Below are 24014 nucleotides of genomic sequence, written 5' to 3'. Positions count from 1 at the left end.
CTTGGACACTATAATAAGGCGAATTGTTACTATGCTGATTGCATATTTTGTGTGATTGTGGAAACACCTGTTATTTTGCATTGGGATTCCTGCTTGGTTTTGCTTAGGTAGTACCCAGATCTGTTCATTTAAGTAGTTTTTGCTTGTCTGGCACGTGTCTTGCATTTCTTCATGTATTTTGCATTTGGTCTGCTACATACACAAAGGTTTATGAATTGGTTCTTTCTGTTGCTGCATAAATACATTTATGATGAAGAATTGGATTTTGGGGGAAAGTCCACTGTGGGACTGCAGGGGCTCATTTTTTGAATTAGATTTTAAACTGAGTTTCTCAAACCTCTCACTCAGCTCCTTAGACAGCACCATATTTATTAGCCAATTTTATTTACATATATCTGTGCAGATGGTTGGCAATATACAATATAAGCAAAAACAGTCAGTTGCTTGCAGGTAGTTCTGAGCTTTAAATCTTCATTAGTGTGAGAACTCATTTTCTATGAGTTTCCTCTAATTATGCTATTCACACTTTATTACATGTTCATCTGAGGAAGGAATGTGAGTTCTAATGAATAAAATACAGAGCCTGGCTAAAGAACATTTAAAAGTCAGTCATTTACTTCTCAAAATGATGATATTAAAGGACATAAGGAACCTATATTTCGAGATAAATGTGCAAGTTTTTTTTTAGTGTGTCTGACATTTAGGAGTCTGATGTCAGTGGCTAAGAACTTAAGTTCTTAAGTCACTTAGACTACGCTAATATCAATTTCACGCAAAATATTTTTTTCTAAAATTGATGTCTAGTTTTTCACTTTTGGGGGTATAAACTAAGGAGGAAAAAGTCTCTATATATTAATAAAAACAGGTGTTTTACTTTTATGTCACTTTCCAGTTGAACTGTTATGTTTCTGATATTCTTTTTGGACCTAGACAACTGTTTTACTTGAATTATGTTTTTAAGTGCCTTTGAATAGTTTGCCAAATCAGTATTTTGGGTATCACAAATGCTGTGAAAATCTATCTTAGTTGAGTTTGAAAATGGACAATAAAAGTGCAGGGACACATTTTAGTGGTAGCTTTTCCTTGCCAAAGTCAGGTTGTAGAAATCCCGATGAAGTCAGTATTATGGTGTTGCCTTATTATAGTATCTAATGTGTCTGTATTAAAATTGCAGACTTGATTGGTGCTTCCTCTATAGACAGTTCTTTCCCTGGTTCTGCTGGAACGCTGACTTGGAAAACGAGTATGGGGTCCAGTCTTGTGCTCCTAGACAAAAAACTAACTGCACTGATAAATTATTGCTTTAAATTCTACTACCCAGAGGGAAAGTGATTCAGGTGTAGTAACCTATGTACATAGTAAAACTATATCAAAGTACCTTTTGCTCTCTTCCCTATGAGTCATTAGCACATGGTTTGGTTACTTGCAGTGTCATTTGTACTCAGTCCATATTTTTTACTGAAAGTCTGTCAGTAGAGATGGGAAATAATCAAGTACTCTATAGTTTTGGATTAAAGTAACTTTAAAGCAAACTTTAAAAATGCAGTAACATAAAGTCTACCACTTAATATTCCTTTCTGATGGTTGTTGTTTTATACAACATATTATTTCTTTGTCAGTGTTGTGTATTCATGATCCACCTCATTTGTTTTCTGTAGGTTATAGATCCAGTAGCACCTCGGTACGTTGCTTTACTGAAAGAGGCAGTGGTCCCAGTAAATATTCCAGAAGCTCAAGAGGACAGGAAAGAAGTTGCTAAACATCCAAAGGTTCTTGCTTTACTCTCTCAATATTCTTGTATTGCTGATCAGTAAGGTTGGAAGTACCTTGGCTCGGAGCAGTCAGGAAGGAAAGTTCTGCTTTTGACTTGCCCAGGCAGCATGAGATAAAGCCAAGGTGTTTTTTTTTTTTCACAGAATTGTAAAAAACTGAGCAACTACTGAAAGTGTTTGTACTGTTAAGAGGATGTAGTAAACTGCTTTTGTAATGTGTAGATTGCATTTAGAAAGTTCCTTGAAAGCCCTCTTCGAGAGTTTTTTGAGTTCATGAGATGTTTTAAGTATGGGGTCATGCTCAGACTGATTTTATTGTTTGATGCTAACTTTCACAGGGAGCTTTAAATATAAAATTTTATTCAAGCTTCATGGGTATGATATAGTAGATACTGCTCATCCATAAGACAGAGAGCAAAAGAAATCTTCTTAAAATAGTTCATAAAATTAGACTTATGTAGAGGACTGATACATTAACCTATTAATTCAACCAATCTCTAGATCTCTTAATATGACCTTTAGATTCATATAGGAAATAGTTATTATCAAAAGTTTAGAACTTAGTGATACAATACTCTTAGTATTTAGTAAACAGAATAATATCTCTTAGGAAGGGGAGTGTGTTACTGATAGAATTATATTTTGGCACCACAGTTAGGAAAGATGCTTTCCATTGACTGTGGCATCTCAAATTGTACTTAAGCTTCACTGAAAGCATCCCAGAGGTATTACACTTATACTGAGAAATAAGTGAATATTGTTGAGTTTTTGCTTCATTTATTTGCTTTCATTTTGTTGGTCTGAGTGTTCCTCAGCCATTTCTTGCAACTGAAATGTGAACATCTAGTTTGTCCTTTTCCCCAAGGCAGATAAGCAAGGAAACAGGTTTTGAGCAGATGCAAAGGAGAATTGTGACTAAGGGTCAAAAAGTCTCAAGTGTAGTCAGTTGAGAGCCAGCATATTAAAACATTGATATTAAAAGTGCTGCATCCAGTATATAATCAAACAAGTACTGACCATAAGAAACAAATTTCAAACTCCTTATCAGCTGAAAAAGTCTGAATGCCCAGTTGTCTGCCGTTAAAAAAAAATAATTTCCATTGTTAAGATGCTTTAAAGCTGAGTATTTTCAGTGTTAAAAGTGACATTTTTCCAATTTCTATCTTTAAAAATCTGTGCAGCTGAAAGAAGCACCATACTGGTTTCTATGTTAACGATCTTAAAAAGCAGAAATAAGAGTTAAATCATTTTTAAGGGAATTTGTGTAACAAAATGGAAACTTGAGAAATATGTAATTTAGTTTTTAGCTGTAAGGTCTTAAAGATGCATGGACCTTAAGAAAACAAGATATGGTATCAGTTATGTTGAAGATAGTATTCGATATGAGGGAGGATTTTTTGAGGGTACTGTCAAAGGAACGCATTTTGTGAACGAGAAACCCAAGAGAGTTGTGGAAGAATATTTTAGCTTTGCATTACTGATGTTGTCCATCTTCTGTGTTCATCTGTCTTCTATAGTAAGTAAAGCAGTGTTTTGGCATGGTGTTAGCTCTCTTCAGCTTATGTAATAACAGTCTCTCTTTTGAAATTAAAATCATTATTCACAGAATGCTGATGTTGGGCTCAAACCTGTGTGGTACAGCTCCAGAGTCCTGATCGAGGGTGCAGATGCAGAGACCCTGACAGAGGGAGAGGTGGTTACATTCATAAATTGGGGCAATATTATCATCACCAAATTAAACAGGTAATTTGTTTACCAAGAGATTAAATTATTTTTTTGCTTTTTCAGCTTTTTGTTGATTTTTTTTTTAATAGGTACCTTGGAATAGTAAAATAATCATGGTTGTCCATATATGCCCATTCTATGATTCTGTATATAGGTATCTACTTTGAAATATGCCACAAAATTTTAGCATAGAGCATATTTTATTGTAGATTTAGGTTTGAAATTACAAGTCAGTCTTTTTACTACGTGTCCCTCTCATCCAGTGTTCTCCATGTTTCTCTGGTAATATTTCCACTGTGAAACAGCTTTTACAGAGGAAAAAATCCCCCTGGAATTTCAACAACTTTTACCCTGTAACAAACACTGCTTTTACATACTAAAAACTTAAACCTATGACAGTTTCAGTTGCAGAACTGTTGAGGTGGGGAACAAGACCATTAATGTCATCATAGTATCTTCGAATGTTGTCTTGAGGCAGTGGCAGAATAGGGTGAGCTGGGATAGAGGACATAAATATGTAGAGATTTTTTCCCCACTTTCTTTATTGTGTTATGATATTTAAGAAATCAAAATTAAAGGAGCATTTCAACAGTAATCAATACATTCTTATTTTCTTAGCTCTCCCACACTTCAAAAATTAACTCAGAACACTTGTTTTTCAGCTAATTTATTGGTGGTATGTATTGTCAAGTAGGAACTAATCACTCAGGCTTTACACTTATAATTTCTTTTTTTCTATAGAAATTCAAGTGGAAAAATTGTGTCCATTGATGCCAAGTTGAATTTAGAGAATAAGGACTTCAAAAAAACAACTAAAATCACTTGGTTAGCAGAAACTCCACGTGCACCCCTCGTCCCAACTGTCTGTGTTAATTATGAGCATCTGATCACTAAGCCTGTTCTAGGTAAAGATGAAGATTTCAAGCAATACATCAACCGAAATAGCAAGGTAAGTTATCTTTTTTTGCTCTTTCATCCACAAACCCTAATATTTGGGGGGGTTGTGGTTTTTTTATTTTTGTTTTTTTTCCATCATTGTTTCTAGTTAGTCTTTTTTAATTTAAAAATTTAACCTGTCAAACAACTAAGTAATGTGCCGATATATTGAGTTTCCATGTTTCTGTTTAACTTAGAGTTTCAAAATTAAATTTTGACTCATGTTTATTCTAATTTTTTAGCTGGCTTTTACATGCCTGGGGCCAACAGTTTGAGGTTTTGTCTTTATACATTTTTTTGATACAGTATCTTCTTGCTAGTACTTGTTCTGCTGTCCCTGAATTTAACTAAGAATAAAGCACTTTCAAAATCAGAAAATCACCATTATTCTTCTACCACTGTACTGTATTTCTTACTATTTCTTGTGCTCAGTTAGATTTGGACTGATTTCTTTTAATGCAGCAAGAAGAACTGATGTTAGGTGATCCTTGCCTTAAGGAGTTAAAAAAAGGGGACATCATACAACTTCAGAGGAGAGGATTCTTTATTTGTGATGAACCCTATGAGCCAGTGAGGTAAGCTACCTGAGAATGGCCTTAAGCAGACCTCACAGAATTTTCATTAGTTTGCTGTGTTTTCAAGTTTTCTGATGGACTGGCAATAGTAATATTGCCTAGTAATATTTTCCCCCTCACCATGATGTTTTTTGTGGAATACTCTTCTGTGGACTGGTGTGGCTTTTAGGTGGTACATTCCTACCTCTAAGCCAAGCACTTCTGGCGCAGCACAGCTAGCATGGATTTAATAATGAGTTCATGGTTTTCTTATGATTCTAAGTAGATATATTAAGGAACAGTGTTAAGAAATAAAACAGGCACTTGCCCAATTTGAGTGTGCATGTACTATTTGATTGTAACAATTCTTTAGCAAGACATTAAACATCTAAGTTACACTTCATTTCAGCACAATGTTATAACAAAAAGAAAACTTGCGTATAACAGGAATCAGTATAACAGTTGTGTAAATCTGGGCAATTACATTTGTGTACAAGGCTAAACTTGCAGTGGTGCCAGAGCTTATTAAAGAAGGAGGACATTCCTTTCAATAATAATTCCATATGTATTTTGTTTTTTCCCTTGTGTTTTCTGGAAATCCTTTTGTAGTCCTTACAGCTGTAAAGATGCCCCGTGCATTTTGATTTACATCCCTGATGGACACACTAAAGAAATGCCAACATCTGGGTCAAAAGAGAAGACAAAAGCTGAAACTGCAAAGAAAGAGGTAAACTTTTGTTTTAGAAAACTACTATAAAATGTATTACTGCACAGGTTATCATGCTGAATACTTGACTTTTAAAAATTTTTAAATTTATTTTGTTTAAGGCTTGTACAGCTGTAAAAGGAAAATCCACTCCACCTGTTGATAACTCCACTCCAACCTGTTCTGGATCTGAAGATCACCTGGTCATTTACAACAGAGTCTCTGCACAGGGTGATGTAGTTCGTGACTTGAAAGCTAAGAAGGCAGGAAAGGAAGATATTGATAAAGCTGTGAAACAGTTGCTGGCCTTGAAAGCAGAATACAAAGAGAAGACAGGCCACGAGTATAAGCCTGGAAATCCACCAGTATCTGTAACTCAGCAATCTTCAAAGCTTGAGACCTCTGGCACCCTGGACAGTAAAGCTCTGTATGATAAAGTAGCAGAGCAAGGAGAAGTGGTCCGAAAACTGAAAGCTGAGAAAGCACCCAAGGTGGCTGATGAAACTATTTGTTTGGGTTTGCATATCCCATTGTCCTCTGTCCATGGGGGTGGATGGGTGCTGATACACCTATGTTTTCATATGTTTCACATTGATCATCATATGAACACTTTTGTTTTCCATACTTAGCTAGATTGGTGTGACAAAGTTTGTGGTAGTATTCATAAAGATGCAAGTAAACCCCTACATTTCTTAGACTGCTGTTCTGAAACGTGGACAGGATTCACCCTGCATTTGAAAGTGTCCTAATCTGATACATGGGATTGAAATGTCCTGTTGTATTTATTTATTTAAATATTTTCAAATTATGTGACTTCATAGGATCAACTTATTATTTAGACCTTTAAAACAAAACAAAGCCAAAAACAAAAAGCAGAAAGGAAAAAAGTAAAGATCCAAAACCAACAGAATTGTTTGAAACCTTTTCCTTTCTAGAGCTGAGGATAAAAAACGTAACTACTAGGAGCTGTTTTCTTTCTGTTCTTTATAATGCAGAGGAAGAAAACATGGCAAGTCACACACTTTGCCTAGTGCTAAATACTGTTCACAGTAGTGTCTTGGCACCATAGATTGGTGGGAAAGTTTAAACTGATTTATTGGTTTTATTATTAGAATTTTATTGAGGACTGTTAGGGTTGACAGGAGCTACTTTGTTAAAACCAGAAAGCAGTAGAGAAAACTTCTCTGAACAACTCTGCTAAACATTAAAGAAAATGGAGTAGGTGCACATAAACTTCAGGTCTTTTAATGAAAGTGTTTGAGGAGCACTTGAAAGTCTTATGCATCTCTCTTTGTTTCCTTCCTTTTTCTGCCTTTTCCTTTCTCTTTCAGGAGGAGATAGGTGCTGCAGTGCAAGTCCTTTTATCCCTAAAGGCAGAATATAAACAACAGACAGGCCAAGACTACAAACCGGGGAGCCCACCTGTGGTCTTTGTCTCTCCTCAGTCTTCTCCTGTTTCTACTCTTCCATCCTCATGTTCAGTAGACAGCAGATCTCTGTACAACGAAGTAGCTGAACAAGGCGAAGTGGTCCGCAAACTTAAATCGGAGAAAGTTTCAAAGGTGTATTAGCTGTGAATACTGCTGAGTGGAGCAATATTTTTAGTTTAGACTAAAACCTCATTACAGGTTTTATGAGGAATAAAATATAAGGAAGTACTTTCAAATTCTATGAAGTGCTTTCACAGATTCTCTTAAACTGGTGTGACTGACTTAAGTTCCAAGAAATCCTGGAAAATAAACATGTTCCTTATTTAGTGATACAAGCGAAGTGATGCACAATATAGGCAGTAACTTGGAAAAAAGGATATAACTTTAAAGCTGGAATGGCAATAATAAATTTGGTAGTAATTTGCTAGCGGCCAGAGAACCATCCTTTATTCAGACTCCGAGTTTTTGCTGCCATTCTCCAGTGCGCAAAGTTACAGCCTGCTGTAACTGGAGGGAATTATGCTGCCTAAAAGGGGAGCTATCATTGCACAAAAATCAGCCTTTACGTATACTGCCTGATTCAGTTTTTTGATGTGCAACTCTTTGGTATTCTGGCTACAAAGTTTTACCTCAGAACTCAATGATGACAACTTAGACTAACAAGTTAGTGGTTGCAATAGAATGCCTAGAACTATGTTAGTGCAATTCTAGTAAAGGTTATATTATCTTAGCTATTGTGTTGTATCTCTGTTATTCCTATCTTTATCTGCAACTGCTGTTTTTCCTTTCCTTGCTTCAGGAACAAATAGATGAGGCTGTGAAAATTCTTTTAAATCTCAAAGCTGAATATAAACAAAAGACAGGTCAAGAGTACAAGTCTGGAAATCCACCTTCATCTTCTGCTTGTATACTTTCTACAACACTTCCATCTTCTGTATGCTGCAGTAACTTGGCACCCCATAGCTTAGTGGATGGCAAAGTACTTTATGATAATGTAGCTGAACAAGGGGAAGTGGTACGCAGACTCAAAGCAGAGAAAGCTTCCAAGGTATAATAGTAAATAGAGACTAAGCAACTGTAATTCTTACTATGTTTTGCCACTTGGGGGAAATCTTTCACCACATAAAGATCAAGCTCCCTTATGTTCAGATCATAGCTTAGCCATCAAACTTGCATCGTCTGATAAAGCTACACAAGGTTGCTTTGATGCTGGATACTTTCTTGACTCTGTCATGTAAATTCTAAATTCATCTGGCATAGAAGGTCACACAACTTTTTGTATCCATATGAATAGACAAAAGCATGGCAGATGTCAACCCTTTTTAATATATTTTACTTCTTGCTACCTTTGGGACAAGTGAAGATGAAAGTATCTAGTGTTCTTGCAGAATTAGCAAGACTTAAAACATTTAACAAATGTGGAAAAGAACAGTATATTCATGTATGTTTTCAGGAGCTGCTGGTTTTTTTCTGCAGAATTTGTTTTGGTATTGTTTGTGGGTTTTTAGTGGGTTTTGATTGGTTGTTTTTTTTGTGTATGGTTTGTTTTGTTTTGTTTTTTAAAGGCCTTTTCTAGAAAAGCTTATAGTATTTTTCAGAGTAAAAGTGTAGAGTTGGAAATATTAACAGGTTATAAGCTGTCCAGGTGGTCTAGGACAATGTTCTTGTACAATGTGACAGCTCTCAAACCTGCTCAAGTTGCTTGGGGAAAAGCTGTTACTTGAGTCTTCGTCTAATTATGAAACATTGTTTACAGCTAGATGGAAATTTTATTTTCTTAGCCTGAAAATCAGTGCTTCCTGTAAATATTCTCTTTAATTCTCACCAGTACATCTTGTTATGTGTCCTCCATATAGGATGAAATAGATGAAGCAGTAAAACTCCTTCTTTCTCTGAAAGCTGACTACAAGCAAAAGACTGGACAGGAATACAAGCCTGGACACCCACCAGTAGCTCAAGGTGCTTTGCCTCAAGCATTGACCACAGTACAAAGTGGTCCAGACACACCCGAAGCTAAAGCCCTGTTTAGCAAGGTAGCTCTTCAAGGAGATGAAGTTAGGAAATTGAAAGCAGAAAAAGCAGAAAAGGTAAAAACATACTGTAATATAAAAATGTAATATTTTTTTAAAATCTAAAAATATTTTAAAAAATCAGTATGATTACAGGAATTAGAAATGTACATTCAGAGTAAGCAGCATTTGAATTCTGAGATCTGAAACATACTTTTGAAATTATGCCTCTCAGATAGAATCCTTAAAATATTAATGCATGTAAGTATTGGCTTTTGCAGATTTTTCCCTCAACATTGTGTGGATATCTACAATGTTGTACATAGTTTGGTTGGGGTGGGTTTTTTGGGTTTTTTGATAGAATCATTTTTTCCTGTGATTTCAGTATGAATTTATCTTTTTCTTTTTCAAGGAAAAGATAGATGCAGCTGTTAAGGAGCTTCTTCAGTTGAAGGCTCAGTATAAGTCTGTTGCAGGAGTTGACTATAAGCCAGTTTCTGCTAGTGGCACTGATGACAAAGACAAGAAGAAGAAAGAGAAAGATAACAAGTCTGAAAAACAGAGTAAGCAACAGAAGCAAAACGGTGGCTCCAAGAAAGAATATGTGCAAGGACAGAGTGGTAATGAGTTCTCCTCAAATGGATCAGGAGAGGGTCAAGGCCCTAAGAAACAGACCAGGTAAAGATGCAATCTTTCATTTGTTTGCTAGGAACCTTAACTGCTTACTGCTGTTCAGATTTAGAGTTTTAGAGGTTTCCCATTTCACTTGAAAGTGTGAATGTTTCCCAAATTAACTGTGTTCATTTTGATATCTAGGACTGAGCCAACAGCAGGTTACCAAAGTTTGTTTAGTGTCAGTTATACCTCAGCATCCCACTGAGGAAAATTCTACCTGGCCTGTAGAAAGCATTAAGCAGTGTTCACACTTTTACTGTGGATACTGTTTCTGTCATTGATAACTTGCTGTGCTTCCTTATTTGCTTCTGCAAATGTGCTGCTGCATCTTACTCAGGATAAACTCTGGAGGAATTAAAAACAACCCTATGCTTATTCCATTGTATTAGGATTTCCAAAATATTTACTGGGGGACATGAGATGTACATAGCCCCTCCCAGAGCAAGGCACTCAGGGTGGTCGAACTCTCCAGTGACGATTGCAGTGCATCCCCTCTTCTGTTCCTGCCCTGAAAGTTTAGAAACCTGTACACAGCACATATTATGCAGCACTATTTATTACCTGTTCCAGTTATATAAATCATGACAGAGATGTGGTTGTTTTGTGTAGAAATTATGCCAGAAAAACGCATTATTCACTCTTAAATGTCTCTGTAGCGATAAAAAAAACTTCACTTTTGTCTACTGTCGTTTGAGTCTGGTGAATTTAGCCTTCTTGAGAAGCTTATGGTTATCTTTACTTTAATGGTAGCGTCAGTTTTCTGTCTTGAATAATGTGACTGGCGTTCACATGAATGGTGAATTGAAGTTGATATGTTTCTGGAAATTGTAAACACTTGCTAGGTAAGAAATTTTTTCAAAGAAAGAGTAAAAGAGCTTACACACAAATCTCATTAATCTTAGATTCTTCCTGCAGGTGTTTTGGTTTTTTGATGCAACTTTGGTGGGAATTTGAAGGGTTCAAACAGTAGAAAAGAAATAGATGTGTTTTTATGAAATATTCACTATTAAGGAAATGATAGCAATTTCTACTAGCCAATATGTACTGAAATTTGGCGAAAGTTAGCTTTATGAAATAAAATACTCGGTTCCACATTGCCCTTTTTCTGTCTTCCTCCCCTCTTTGCCCCTGACCCCAAAGAAAAAGGAAAAAGGTTTAGGATAAATTTCACTGCTAAATGATGTACAGCAAAAATCTGGTTGTTTTCTAATACCGTAGGCTGGGTCTGGAAGCTAAAAAAGAAGAAAATCTTGCAGATTGGTTCTCTCAGGTAGGTGCCAGCAGTTCAGTTTGAATTAAAGAATTATTTTCTTCTGTTATAAATCAAGATCTGGTTTGGATTTTTATCTTTATATTTCTGCTGTTTGTTTTTTAAATGCAAAGTCAAGTACTTGCTCTTGTCTTACATTTCTATCATGGTCTTAAATAGAAGTGTCTATAGATTGAAGAGCTCAATAAATTCAGGAAGTGTAGAAAGGACGAGCATCAACCTTTTCACCCCTTTCTCTGTATATATATAGATAATTTCCTTGATTTATATATCAATTCCTCTTTCATTAAAAGGGCAGAACTTCTTAATGAATTGATTGGAATTTCATAAGCTTGGGAGTTTCATTTTACCTCAAGATGATGTATAAGAAAATTAAGCATCTGTCAGTGCTAAATCAATGATAGTTTTCTGGCTCATGAGATTCAAAGCAACTAGAGAAGAGTTGATTAGATTACCCTACTTATGAAAGATGGCAAATAAATATCAGTTGTGTGCTTTGCCTCTCATTAGTCTAATTTTTGCCTGTATCAGAAGGAGTAAATATCTTTTCTGACATAAACTAGAGACTTTCTTACAGAACTGCAGTTTGTTGCTTCCTGGAAATTAGCTTCCTGTCTCTTACTTGGATTCATGAAATTCAGTTTTAGTTAAGTGTTTACATTATTCAGATCTATTATTTAACTTACTCTTCCTGCTTAACCTTCTCATTGGTAACTAAAGTGTTCTCAAAGTATATCTTTGATAACTTTTACTGAACATTATTTGTGTGTGAAATTGAAACTTCAGTTTCTAAATAATTTTTTGAAAGGTGATCACAAAATCAGAGATGATTGAATACTATGACGTGAGTGGCTGTTATATTCTTCGTCCTTGGGCTTATGCTATTTGGGAAGCTATCAAGAACTTCTTTGATGCAGAGATCAAGAAACTTGGAGTGGAAAATTGTTACTTCCCCATGTTTGTGTCCCAAGCTGCCCTAGAGAAAGAGAAGACTCATATTAATGACTTTGCACCTGAGGTACACTTCAAAATTCTGTTTTAATCTGAGTACAAGAAAACCCAACCATTCAGTCTGCATCTGAGCAGAAAATTAATTTTTTTTTTTCAAATTGTTTTTTGTTTATATTTTTGTTGTTGTTATTTTTATTTTCCCTTCCTTTAGGTTGCTTGGGTCACAAGGTCTGGGAAAACGGATCTGGCTGAACCAATTGCTGTTCGTCCCACCAGTGAAACAGGTAAGCTTCTTTTAATGCTGTATGAATGTAAAGAAATTAATTAGAGGTATAATGTAGCTGACAGACAAGAGTCCCTTTTGAAAAGCGGAAACCCATTTTTTAGAATGTTTTTTGTGACTCCTTACAAAGATTTCCTAAATTTGCTACTGCTTACAGCAAATGTGAAAACAGTATACATTCCCTTAAATGGACTTTTCTCAGAAATCGACTCTAGGAATTTTTTAATTAATATCCTGAAGACTGACTTGCTTTGACTGAAAAACACGTTTCGTTGTTCATTTTGTATTATTTGTAAGAAAATTTCTGAATTTTATAATTCACTTAGTTTTGCATGTACGTTGACTGTATCTGTGAAGCTAGCTTCTACTAAAATTTCTTCTGAGTAACTGAAACAGTGTAAGGCCTAAGGCTGGATGAGTTCTTAATTGAACCAGATAGGGCATAGCATCCAGAAACCTTGAGGCTGGTGAATTTCTATTTGTGACCCTCGATGTATTTACATATTCCAAACCAGTGACTCATAGTGTCATTAGGTATTGAGCTTTGGATTGTACTTTGACCAGCAACAAACAAGCTGTTTTGCAGAGACATAGGACATAGTGAAAGTACTCCTTTCAGTGAAAATATTGTGTTGATACAAAAAATGTGTTTTGAAGCAAATCAAACATGAAAACATAGTTCTCACAGCAGAGAATATTAAGCTTATATGGAGCAAGAAGAAAGGTTTAGCATAAACTGGCAGTATTGTGCAGAGACCCAAAGCTGCTTTCTTTTCACAGTTATGTATCCTACCTATGCGAAGTGGGTGCAGTCACACAGGGATCTTCCTATCAAGCTTAATCAGTGGTGCAATGTTGTGGTATGTCTGTACACAATTTCTGAGTGTTGTATCATAAGTGCAGTGTAGAACAATTAACTTATATAGATATGGCATGATGATACTCATCACAGCACGTGTTTCATAGTGATTTGTTTTTCTCACTGTTTGAATAAAGCAGTTTATCAATATATATTATTTATTATATTGTGTGAGTAGAAATCTGTGAATATTTGATGATTTATCTTCTAGTACCTATTTATAAATAACATTGTTTTAACAATAATTTCAACACTTCAGTGTAAGTCATGGTGTTCAGTTTTTTTATTTCATCCCCTCCCTCTAGCGCTGGGAGTTCAAGCATCCCCAGCCTTTCCTCCGCACTCGTGAGTTCCTTTGGCAAGAGGGTCACACAGCATTTGCAACATATGAAGAAGCAGCAGAGGAGGTAAAAATCAAACGTGCCTGGTGCTTTTGCTTTCAGAAAGTTCCCTTACTCCCTAGCAACGCAAACAAATCTTTTCACTAGTTTGTAGAAATTTGTCTCCTTTTCTTTGGGAGCCCTCATGAAAACTGCCAAGTTTAATAGAATACATTTTTTTCTCAAGATTTGGCCTAAGTCTGAGGCTTTAATCTCATCATACAATATGGGCAGTTTGAAGAGTGTAATATACAAAGAATGCTTTCCTTAAAAATCTAATTTCTGTAACAATCTAAATAATGTGTTCACATGTTAACTGCTAGAAATTTTAACACTTTCTTTGTCCAAAAAATGGATGTTTCATGGAGTATTATGGCATATCTGTATTTACTTAGCACATGTTGAGACTTTTTAGGTGGAAACTGTAAGTCAGTATAACTAGGCTGGTATTTCTGCAGTAACTTCTTGCTTTCTGTCAAGGTTTATAGTACTGGATATTTGATTCATAGAAAATAACAGCCAAAGTGTAAAACAGTTGAAGAAGTCTTGTTTTTTAATTAAAAGTGATGAGAAAATGTTACTTTTTTAGATTTTGGACTAGGGCAAATAAAAATATTTAATGATTTAGCAAATGCAAAATGCAAAATAGTTCTTAAACCAGATTGTTCACCATAGGTGCTTCAGATACTTGATCTGTATGCACGAGTGTACGAAGATCTCCTAGCAATACCTGTTGTGAAAGGAAGGAAGACAGAGAAGGAGAAATTCGCTGGAGGTGATTATACAACCACTGTAGAGGCATTTATATCTGCCAGTGGAAGAGCTATCCAGGTATTCCTGTATTATAAGATTTTTTTTTTCAGTAAATACAGCAAGATGAAAGCCCTTAATTGACAATTTATAGACCTTCCATTGAGTAGAATTTTCTGTGTGTGACTATTTCAGGGAGCAACGTCACATCATCTAGGGCAGAATTTCTCAAAGATGTTTGAAATTGTATTTGAAGATCCAAAGAAACCAGGAGAAAAACAGTTTGCTTATCAGAATTCTTGGGGCCTTACAACTCGAACTATTGGTGTAATGACAATGATTCATGGAGATAACATGGGACTGGTGCTCCCACCTCGAGTAGCCTGTGTTCAGGTTTGTAAGAATGCCTTAAACTACCATTTTGGTTTTTTTTCTCTCTTGGAATTCATGAGTAGTTTGGTCATCTGGAAGATAGGATAGGAGCTGTCTAATTACAGAACATGCTGTATAAAGTTATATATATATAAATTGTTAAGATATTTGTGGTGGACAAATATATATATATAGTTAAATATACTTAGTAGTCCATCCATTTCACATGATTTTATCTATATCATGGGATGAAAAGGGAGATGCATCCTTTACTTCTGAGAACTTGAAACTGGGATATAGAGCCACAGTATTGTTAAGGTTTTACAATAACTAGGAGCTAATATTTTCATAATGTGAAGTACATGTAATTTTCTATTGCAGGTTGTAATTATTCCCTGTGGTATCACAAATACGCTTTCTGAAGAGGACAAAGATGCTTTGTTGAAGAAATGTAATGAATATCATAAAAGGCTGCTTAGTGTTAATATCCGTGTACGGGCTGATTTAAGAGACAACTATTCACCTGGTTGGAAGTTCAACCACTGGGAACTTAAGGTACATTTCTTTCTAGGAGATGTTTTGAAGCTTGTAGGATTTGTATGAGGCATGTTATGAGTGCCTTGTGTTCTCAAGGCAAGTATTTTCTCCATTATGAAGAATTGATGCCTTAGAATCAGTGACCACTTTCATTAATCAGTGAAGAAAAGCATTCTGATGCATGCTTTGTTTGCTAGGATTTGCATGTAATTAGCAATTTTTGAACTTGAAAGTCTCCACTTCCCATACCTTGAAAATTAAAATAATAGTACAAATTACTCGCATGTTTAAAGAATTAAAGTACTAATACTTAAGTGTCCCCAGTGTCACAGCAGTGTCTTCTATTCCACTGTGTACACAGAAGATAAACCTGTACAGCATCAACAAAGAAAGGATTTTTTTTGTTTCAATGTTACCATGTTCCCCTCATATAGTAGTTGACAGGCACCATTCTTGCTTCATCAATCTAAGAGGCTTCTGTAAAACAAAAATAGTGAGCAGAATGAAACAAATGATATATTGAGTGATGCTATGGATTAATATTTTAGTTCAGAATTTGAAATTTGTTTCAATACATTAATTTTCAGTCTAACATGATAGACTGAATAACTCCTAGAGTTATTATAAGTTCCCACTCTGTCCAAGTTTTCTTCCCTTTGTGTAATGTTGGATTGTATTTAGATGGAGATTTAATACCATGAATTCATGTTGTGACACTTTTTAAAATAAAATCATAACTACCAGGGAGGCATAACATGGGTCAGATTTGAAGATTTTTTAATAAAATCTACTAATGTGGCCAGCATAATATGCTAATTGTATCTACAGGCTCATTGCATGCAAAGTGCACTAATTTTATTGAGTACTGATAAAGAATTCCATAGGGTAAAAATCACAAGGGTACTGGATTAAGAAGTACAAGAATGAACTGGAAAATATTTTGCCTTATGTAATTTTCTATGTATCTGATTTCTGATATTACCTCCAAAAAGATCCAAGTCATTGGTGCTTGTTTTATAATGTCAGGTATTAGTTCCATTACTCTTTCTTAGGAAGTCTTCCTGTGTGTCCATTAGGGACACAGAATACTTCTTTCACTGAAAAGTGATACTACAGTTAGAAATTCTAGGTAGCTTCCACTGAGTTTTAACTGTGGAGACAGCTTTTTTCTATGTCAGAAACTAGAATGTTCAGTTTAAATTTCTTGACAGTAACAATTCTGCATAGCTTTTTATGTATCTTTGCAATAGGTGTAAACATTCCACCCTTCAGACAGAGTTTACTACATTACTTGCCTTTTAAGCATAAATAAGGGGAGGGGAGGTATAGGGAATCCTTTGGAAGCCGTGGAGTTGGAAAAGATTCCAAAATGCGTAGAAAGCTTGGGTAAATGTCTGATTCTCCTGTTCACCTGTTGAACACTGTAGAATGTTTTTAGCTTTTAGCTTTATAGCTTACTGAGTAGTCTTCCCTTAGAAAGGGCAGAAAAACAACCCTAAACCACTCACCAAAATGCATTCACACTTACTCCCTTCATTTGCCATGAAAGAATGTGTACAGCCTGGCATACGTGTGAGCAGGGTATAGGGAAGATAAGTTAGACTCACTAGACTCTTAATTGACAAGTAAAATTGAAACTCTTTTTGCCTGATGGGTATGTGAAAAATGAGAAATTGCATGATTCTTACCAGAAAGTTTATGAAGCATTAAACTTTACATAAAAAAAGCAACTATCAATAGTCAAATATTCTATGCAATTAATGTCAATATTAGGGCTGCGTTTAACATAACTTCTATTATTCACTCTTCATGCTGTTGAAAGTTTTCTGTGAAAACAGAATTAAAAGTTATTATTGGATGAACTAGAATATTAAAATTACTATAGAGGTCTGTATAATTTGAACTTTAATAACTTAAACTTTAAATATCTAATTTGCACTATCTGAAATAGCCATCTTAGTGTAGTTTTCAATTGTTCTCTAACTACACATATTACTTGCATGTTGGCACAAATACAGTCTCCCACCTAGTGAGGCAAGGCTAGAGTAAGCATAGTGCACAAGTTAAGAAAGTGTGGATGGGAAAGGCAGAAATGTACAAGAGCAGTAGCACATGTGCTAGACTTTTTTCAGGGAAACTTAAATGTGTAAAATTAATCTATATTAAATGTGGGCTTTACAATACATACAGACAAAAAAATTAAAAATCAGAGAGATAAAATGAACTCTTCCGAGAATGATTTCTAACTTTATAACTTCTGATTTACTTTAATGAAGGGTGTTCCAGTCAGGGTAGAAGTGGGACCACGAGACATGAAGAGCCAGCAGTTTGTAACAGTTAGAAGAGACACAGGACAGAAGGTGACCTTTTCTGAACATGAAGCAGAAGGTAGACTGAAGCAGATTTTGGAGGAGATCCAGGCTAACCTTTACAGCAGGTAAATTCAGAGGTACAGTAAATGGCTGTGCTAATTACCAATGCACTTTACCTCTCTGAAGAGTTTCTCACACTGGTTTGTCTGTGCAGAGAGGCAAGTTAGGCCCATTTTTCTATTTATAATATTCCATTTTTCTGCCTCTGAAACCTGCTGCCATATAGTGGTATAAATTTCCTATTGTTCTCATGAAAACAGAATGTGAACTTAAAAAATACTTCTGTGAATCCATGTGAAGTATTAGTAAAGAGAGAGGTCATAAATAGTCCATGGGATCATAATGCACAGGATTCATTCCTGAAAGATGCTTCTGGTAGGGAACTCTGAAAGATACAAATTTGTCCAAGAAACTTCTGTAGTTTAGGCTCTGTGTTCAGAAGTATATTTTAAAACCCTATGTCCTAAGCACTTTCATAGGATTGTTTTCTTATAAGCAATCAAATGGTTTTGGAACTGTTATTTGCAGTTACTGCATATGCCAAAATCTCTCTCATGGCTGTCATTGCAAATTGTTGTTTGTTAAGTACACTGGGAAAGAACAGGGTGCATATCCAGCACCATGGTAGATGAGTTTATCTACTTACATCTGTGATAGTCAGTATTGCTTACAAGCTTTGTTAGTTAAAAAGCATTTTGCTATTTAGAACATGATTTTAAAGGGAAATCCATATAGTGCTTACCTGTTTTTATCCACATCTATAGTATAGCTGTTTCTGTCTAAATCTATAGTACTTATCCTCTCTGTCTACAGTTGGTCAATGTTGAACTGACATGCACATGTGTGAATTAAAATGGTGATATGTGCAGCAGCCCATTGGCAATTAATCAAGATCTTATCTCTGGAGCGTAGAAGTGATGCAAAGATATAACCTGATTAGGAAGATTTGAATACCACTTCTTGTAATGTTTTATTTTGACTGACTCTGAAAACTTAAGTTCATTCATCCTGTGAGGTTATACATATAAATCTGCCCTGACCAATTTTTTTTCCCTTCTCTTAGAGCTTCTGAGGACCTAAAAAGTCATATGGTGGTGGCTAATACCATGGAGGACTTTCAAAAAGAGCTTGATTCAGGAAAGGTAAGGAAATTTACTTCATTTGATCCTGGTGTCTTCCCACACTTTCTGTCCCTTACAAATAATCAGGGGCTTGAAATTTCACAGAATCACAAAATGATAGTGATTGGAAGAGACCTCAAAAATCATCAAGTCCAACCATCCTGCCAGAGTAGGATCACCTAGTGTAGGTCATAGAGGAATGCATCCAGGCAGGTTTTGAATGTCTCCAGGGAAGGCACAACCTCACTGTACAGCCTGTTCCAGTGTTCTGTCACCCTCACAGTGAAAAAGCTTTTCTTTATCTTTATGCTGAACCTCCTATGGTCCAACTTGTACCCGTTGCCCCTTGTCCTATGATTGGGCATTGACTAAATATGGTGTTTCAAGATACCACTGTTCAAAATTTCATCCTCTGCCAGAGATGACAAGGTGTCTTGAAGTGACTTAACAATGCTGCAGTTTGGTAATTTTCATTTGGAGTGTTACATTTTTATTAGAAAGTAGTTTTCAGAGAGTTAAAAACTATTTATTCAGATTAAGACAAACTTACTGTCATTCTAATGCAAACAACGAAAACCACGTCAAATCTCACAATAGGTTCTAAGTAATAGGTTTAAAGTGCAAGCTGTTTACGTGAAGGAAGTTTTGCCTTTATGACCTGAGCAGAAGCCATTGGGTTCATTGAAAATTGCTGCAAGTCAGAAACTTCCTTGGGTTGACAGTAAGAATAACATGTAATGTGGAAGATTGAGCACCTGTGGATAGATACTGTAATAGTTCTGCCTTATTTTGCTCTACAAACGTAAGTACAATTGTGAAATATTCTGTTTCCAAACAGCTTTGGGCTGTTCCTACTGACTGCAAAGAATCATTTTCTTGGTGCAAGTTTCTCTAAAGCATCTGATTCTGGTTGTAGATTTCAAACCCTAAAATCTCTAGTCTTTGCTTAACAAGTAGTTGTGTTCTGCAGAGATGTTCAGCTAGTACTATTGCTCTCGTGTATTGTGATTTCAAGATGTGTCATCATGCATCTTTCAGTTCTGTTTAACTCTCAAACTATGCTTTACTATCTTCAAGGCAAAGAAACAGCTGAGGATGACATAACCTCTTGAAAACATTTTTAAAAAATACAGTAAACTAGTATGTAAAAATAAACTGAAGTGAAGAGTCATGGTTATTCCAAGACCGGGAGTAGAATGTGAAGCTAATTGTGTATTTGTACTTTCACATAAATTATAATCCTTTAATTTTTATGAATTACTATAGAACCCCCTTTCTTTTCTACTACAGATGTTCCAGATGGCACCCTCTGCCTATGGAGAGGGTAAAATGCCTGGTCTTCAATGTCCAGCACTCACTATTCTGTACAGCTAGATTCTAGAGGGGGCCAAGAGCATTAAACTATTTGTATTAATCTTTAGAACTGCTAATATAATCTATTTTATAATGTACTTAAACTTGGAAATATGAACAAATATTTATACATTACATTACATACTTACACCATTTTGGTACTTAGGTTATATAAATTTATTATAATCAGCATTTCTGAATTAAAAGAGATTGCATACATAATTGTATGACTATTTGATTGTTTACCTACATAGGTTGTACAGACAATTTCAAAACACAGTTATTCTGTAATTTCTTGAATTTACACTATGTTAGTATAGACTACTGTTTAAGATGCAAATTTTTAAGCTGAACTACTCCCAATTGATTTCTTCTGCTGTTTTCGTCTTATTATAATAGCAGTGTAGACTATTAGCTCTTCAAAAAGACAGACTGTTTCTGCATTTTCTAAGTTGCTTATGAAGTTTAGCTGAAACTCTAAAAGTAGCTGCACAAATATTTAAACAAAGTTTAATTTAACTAATATAAGATTAATGAAAGAACAATATAATAGAGTTGTAATAGTTCCTTTTTTCTGTTGCAAGTGAAGCTATAAAGTGAAGTCTGATAAAGGTGTGTTCCAGTTCAAGACAAATTTTGCACAAGGAATGTAAATTTGGTGAAGGAAGGCCACAGATGAGCAAACCTTGTTCACAATTTCAGTAGAATTAAAATCACTGTGAAGGCTTAATTTAGTAGCTGCTGTTGTCCTCAGCTATTAGCACTGTATGAGCATTCAAATGTGTGTAGGGGGAGTATTTTGAACAGTAATCCTACTTTCTAGTAGTAAACAGAGTTTCCACTGTGAAAGTCCATTAAAAATTTTTAAAAATAAATAATAAACCAAGAGTAAAATGGAATATAAAATTTTGGAAAAGAGAGATGCTACAGCAGCTGAGAGTAGTATTGAGAAGAGTGTGTGAGATTATAATTTTAACTTTAGTTGAACTAACTGAAATTCCTGCTCCCAAGAAAAATATGCTGTTGGTGATTCTGTTTTCTTAAAATATGTATTTTCTTGCCTTGTTCAGAAAATATGAAAATTAAAACAAGCTTCAGTAGGAAAGCACTGTCTTACAGTATGTGAGCAGACAGTTAGTTGTTCTGCAGTCTGAGTTTTTAAATTTTCCTGAAAAATGAATATTTCAGGTGAAAGCTGTATTTATAATTTCCATTAAAGCATAAATTTGGTTAAAAAAAAAAAAATCAGCATCCTGAATTGATTTAAATGCTGCTTGGGGGCTGTGTAGGTTTTACCATATTGCATTATGTGCTTATCTATTTCTCTGATGAGAAAGAGTTATTAAAATTTAACTGTAACAGTCTGAATTTTTCCCACTATAAGTGTACATGAGATCTTAAAATTTAGCAATCTTCAGAGACGGGGACGATCAGTTTTTTTAGATGCATAACTTTTTCTTTTCTCTCCCTCCCTTCTACCCCTTCAGATTGTACAAATTCCTTTTTGTGGGGAAATTGAGTGTGAGGATTGGATCAAGAAGACCACTGCCAGGTAATATATAACAGAATTGGAGAGTATCTACCAAAATAAAAATGGTTTGAATATAAAACAGGAATGTATTATGCCTCTAGGCATCTGATGCACAGTCCTTGCCCTGACTCTTGATGTCTTGCATAATTCAGTGTATTTGCCTTAGGTCTAAAAATTCTAGACTAATCAATGTGCTTGTGAGATTTTATGTACAATACACTTTATTGCACCTTTACTTTTAAATAAAAGTGTTTATGAGTATGCCTTTGTTTTCAGGGATCAAGATCTGGAACCTGGTGCCCCTTCCATGGGAGCAAAAAGTCTCTGCATACCTTTTCAGCCTCTCCGTGAACTACAGAGTGGGACAAGATGTATCTGTGGCAAAAATCCTGCCAAGTTTTACACCCTATTTGGTCGTAGTTATTAAATTACTAGTGAAAGCAACCTCTCCTTTATCTGTGAATTAAACTTTTTTAGTAAGACTGACATAGCCCCCAGATCTAATCAGTTTTGTGACTTTTTAAAAGACTCAGAAAACAAAGCCATAAAACATAAATCTCCCCAGTTATCAGTCTTAGGCTAGCAGGAATTCACGGACTTTTCTGTAAACATCTCTAATAATAAACATCTATTGTGAGCTGTAATATGCTTTTTCTTCTTTTTTTTTTTCCCTGTGTTGCTTAGCGGAAAAGATAGGTATCCTTTGCTTGTGTCTTTTCTCCTTTTTGGTGCATAAATTTTCTTTTACATGGAGAAAATGGAGGAAATGTCATAAATATGCTATCCTATAGTTTAGCGTGTGGACATAACATCTGCTTTTAATTTTCCCTTCAGATTTTTCAATTTTCAGTACAGACTTGCTGCTAACCTGTATCACTAAAATAGACAAAATCTCAGGTGAAATTATGAGCAAAGGATTTGCAAATGATATGTCAATGTATGCATTCATCTTCTGTTTTCAGTGGGGATACCAGAAGTGTGGCCCTAAGGTTTTTGTATCCTGGTGCACTGTCTCTAACGCTGGAATTATTCTTTGAGAAAAAGTGGAACCACTCTGACTGGGAATACCAGAGTGATGTTTTCCCAGCCACAAACAGTGGGTAACTTCAGAGGTATTGCCTACTGCAGCACTCATGGTGGGGGAAGGGGAGAGGCAGTAACCAGCAGCTCCAATGATGTAAGAGACTGGTGTATGCCAAGATTTCCTGACCAAGCAAAACAGATGTTTAAGAATAGATGCACATTTTCTGCTCCTATTGTAACACTCAGCAACACTGATATTTTAAAAATGAGATTTGGAAGCTGTTAATAGCACAGAACAAAGGAAAGGCAAAACTAAATGCAGTCTCTGCTGCAACCTTATCAGTTTGAACAAACATCCAACCTTCAACCAGTTGACTGGATCAAATTCATGAGTAAACATGTTGACTACACACTTCTTAGAAATTAGTTGCTCTCAACCTACATATGGGTTTGTTTGAAACCAGAGATTTCACAGAAGGCCAGCCCTTTCCCAACTGGCTTCCTCCCTTTTCCTCAGCGCGTTTCTTCCTGATCGTAGTTGGGCTTGAGGTGTTTGGAATGTGGATGACTCACCTGCAGATCTCTCCGTCCAGAGAAAAGCTCATGGCTGTCTGGGAGATACTTGTCCATGTCAAGCATCCTTTCAGCACGAGCACAATCTGGGCTATCTCTAAAGCAGTATAAAAACATCCATACTCTAACTTATACTTGTATGAAAACATTCAGGCTCTTAGTAGATTGTGTCTGTTAGAAACTAAGTAGATGAAGGAAAATAATACACTAGAATAATTAATTGATATTTGTGTTCATAACAGAAATGCAGTTCTCTTACTGTTCCTTGGTTCTTATAGTTGGTATGCTGATAAATTTGAGTTAAACAGCATAGTAAGGTGGGATGGAGGAGAACTGGCTTAACATGGTGCTGCTCCTTATTGACAAAGTACTGCTCTCTTGAGCATTTTAGATCTGCAAAAGAATGATTCATTTAGCTTAAGCTAAATGTTTTTGTAATTGAAACCTTGTGCAATGCAGAACTTCTGACAGGCCTGACCTTGGTCTGTTCCCACTGAAAGGAGAGTAACTTAAAAAAATGCTCTGTAGTTCAGATAATAAAATAATTATGTAGCTGAACATTAATACAAGAAGGAAAAAAACACCATAAAAATAGCTGGAATAGAAGTGGTAACACAGGTGGGAGATGATGAAGAAGAGCAAGTACCAGTTTCAATGTTGTAATTAGCTCTAATTCATTCTAATAGAGTTAGTGGTGTTCTTAACATGGTCAAAAGGGGATGACACCCTCAAGAGCTGCAGCAGCAGCAGTGTGTAGGTAGGCAAGTGACCACATGTTAAAAATTACATCTGTTTCCAGGCAGGGCTGCTAACAAACTGGACTTTAAACAGA

At 35.6% G+C, this 24014-nt stretch overlaps 1 protein-coding gene across 7 annotated transcripts in view; it reads left to right on the top strand.

The window, feature by feature from the left end:
• Window positions 1-22230, top strand: part of EPRS1 (glutamyl-prolyl-tRNA synthetase 1) — a 44448-nt gene extending 22218 nt beyond the window's left edge. For 3 of the 7 annotated variants that reach the window (XM_071739684.1, XM_071739685.1, XM_071739686.1), the window contains 22 exons: window positions 1659-1769; window positions 3379-3515; window positions 4239-4446; window positions 4896-5008; window positions 5597-5714; window positions 5816-6184; window positions 7025-7255; window positions 7923-8171; window positions 8980-9210; window positions 9545-9810; window positions 11026-11077; window positions 11886-12095; window positions 12240-12312; window positions 13092-13171; window positions 13476-13577; window positions 14226-14381; window positions 14496-14693; window positions 15054-15227; window positions 17486-17646; window positions 18645-18723; window positions 21543-21607; window positions 21863-22230. In XM_071739684.1, coding sequence (XP_071595785.1) covers window positions 1659-1769; window positions 3379-3515; window positions 4239-4446; window positions 4896-5008; window positions 5597-5714; window positions 5816-6184; window positions 7025-7255; window positions 7923-8171; window positions 8980-9210; window positions 9545-9810; window positions 11026-11077; window positions 11886-12095; window positions 12240-12312; window positions 13092-13171; window positions 13476-13577; window positions 14226-14381; window positions 14496-14693; window positions 15054-15227; window positions 17486-17646; window positions 18645-18723; window positions 21543-21607; window positions 21863-22013 — 3534 coding nt within the window. In that variant the 3' untranslated portion in view covers window positions 22014-22230. The remainder of the gene's footprint in view (window positions 1-1658; window positions 1770-3378; window positions 3516-4238; window positions 4447-4895; window positions 5009-5596; window positions 5715-5815; window positions 6185-7024; window positions 7256-7922; window positions 8172-8979; window positions 9211-9544; window positions 9811-11025; window positions 11078-11885; window positions 12096-12239; window positions 12313-13091; window positions 13172-13475; window positions 13578-14225; window positions 14382-14495; window positions 14694-15053; window positions 15228-17485; window positions 17647-18644; window positions 18724-21542; window positions 21608-21862) is intronic. The other 4 variants (XM_071739690.1, XM_071739689.1, XM_071739692.1 and 1 more) reach the window with 2 other exon arrangements.
• The last annotated feature ends 1784 nt before the right edge of the window (window positions 22231-24014 follow it).

The sequence above is a fragment of the Heliangelus exortis genome, chromosome 3 (genome assembly GCF_036169615.1).
Source record: "Heliangelus exortis chromosome 3, bHelExo1.hap1, whole genome shotgun sequence".
Taxonomy (NCBI): Eukaryota; Metazoa; Chordata; class Aves; order Apodiformes; family Trochilidae; genus Heliangelus; species Heliangelus exortis.
This window is presented reverse-complemented; position numbering and strand designations above follow the sequence as displayed.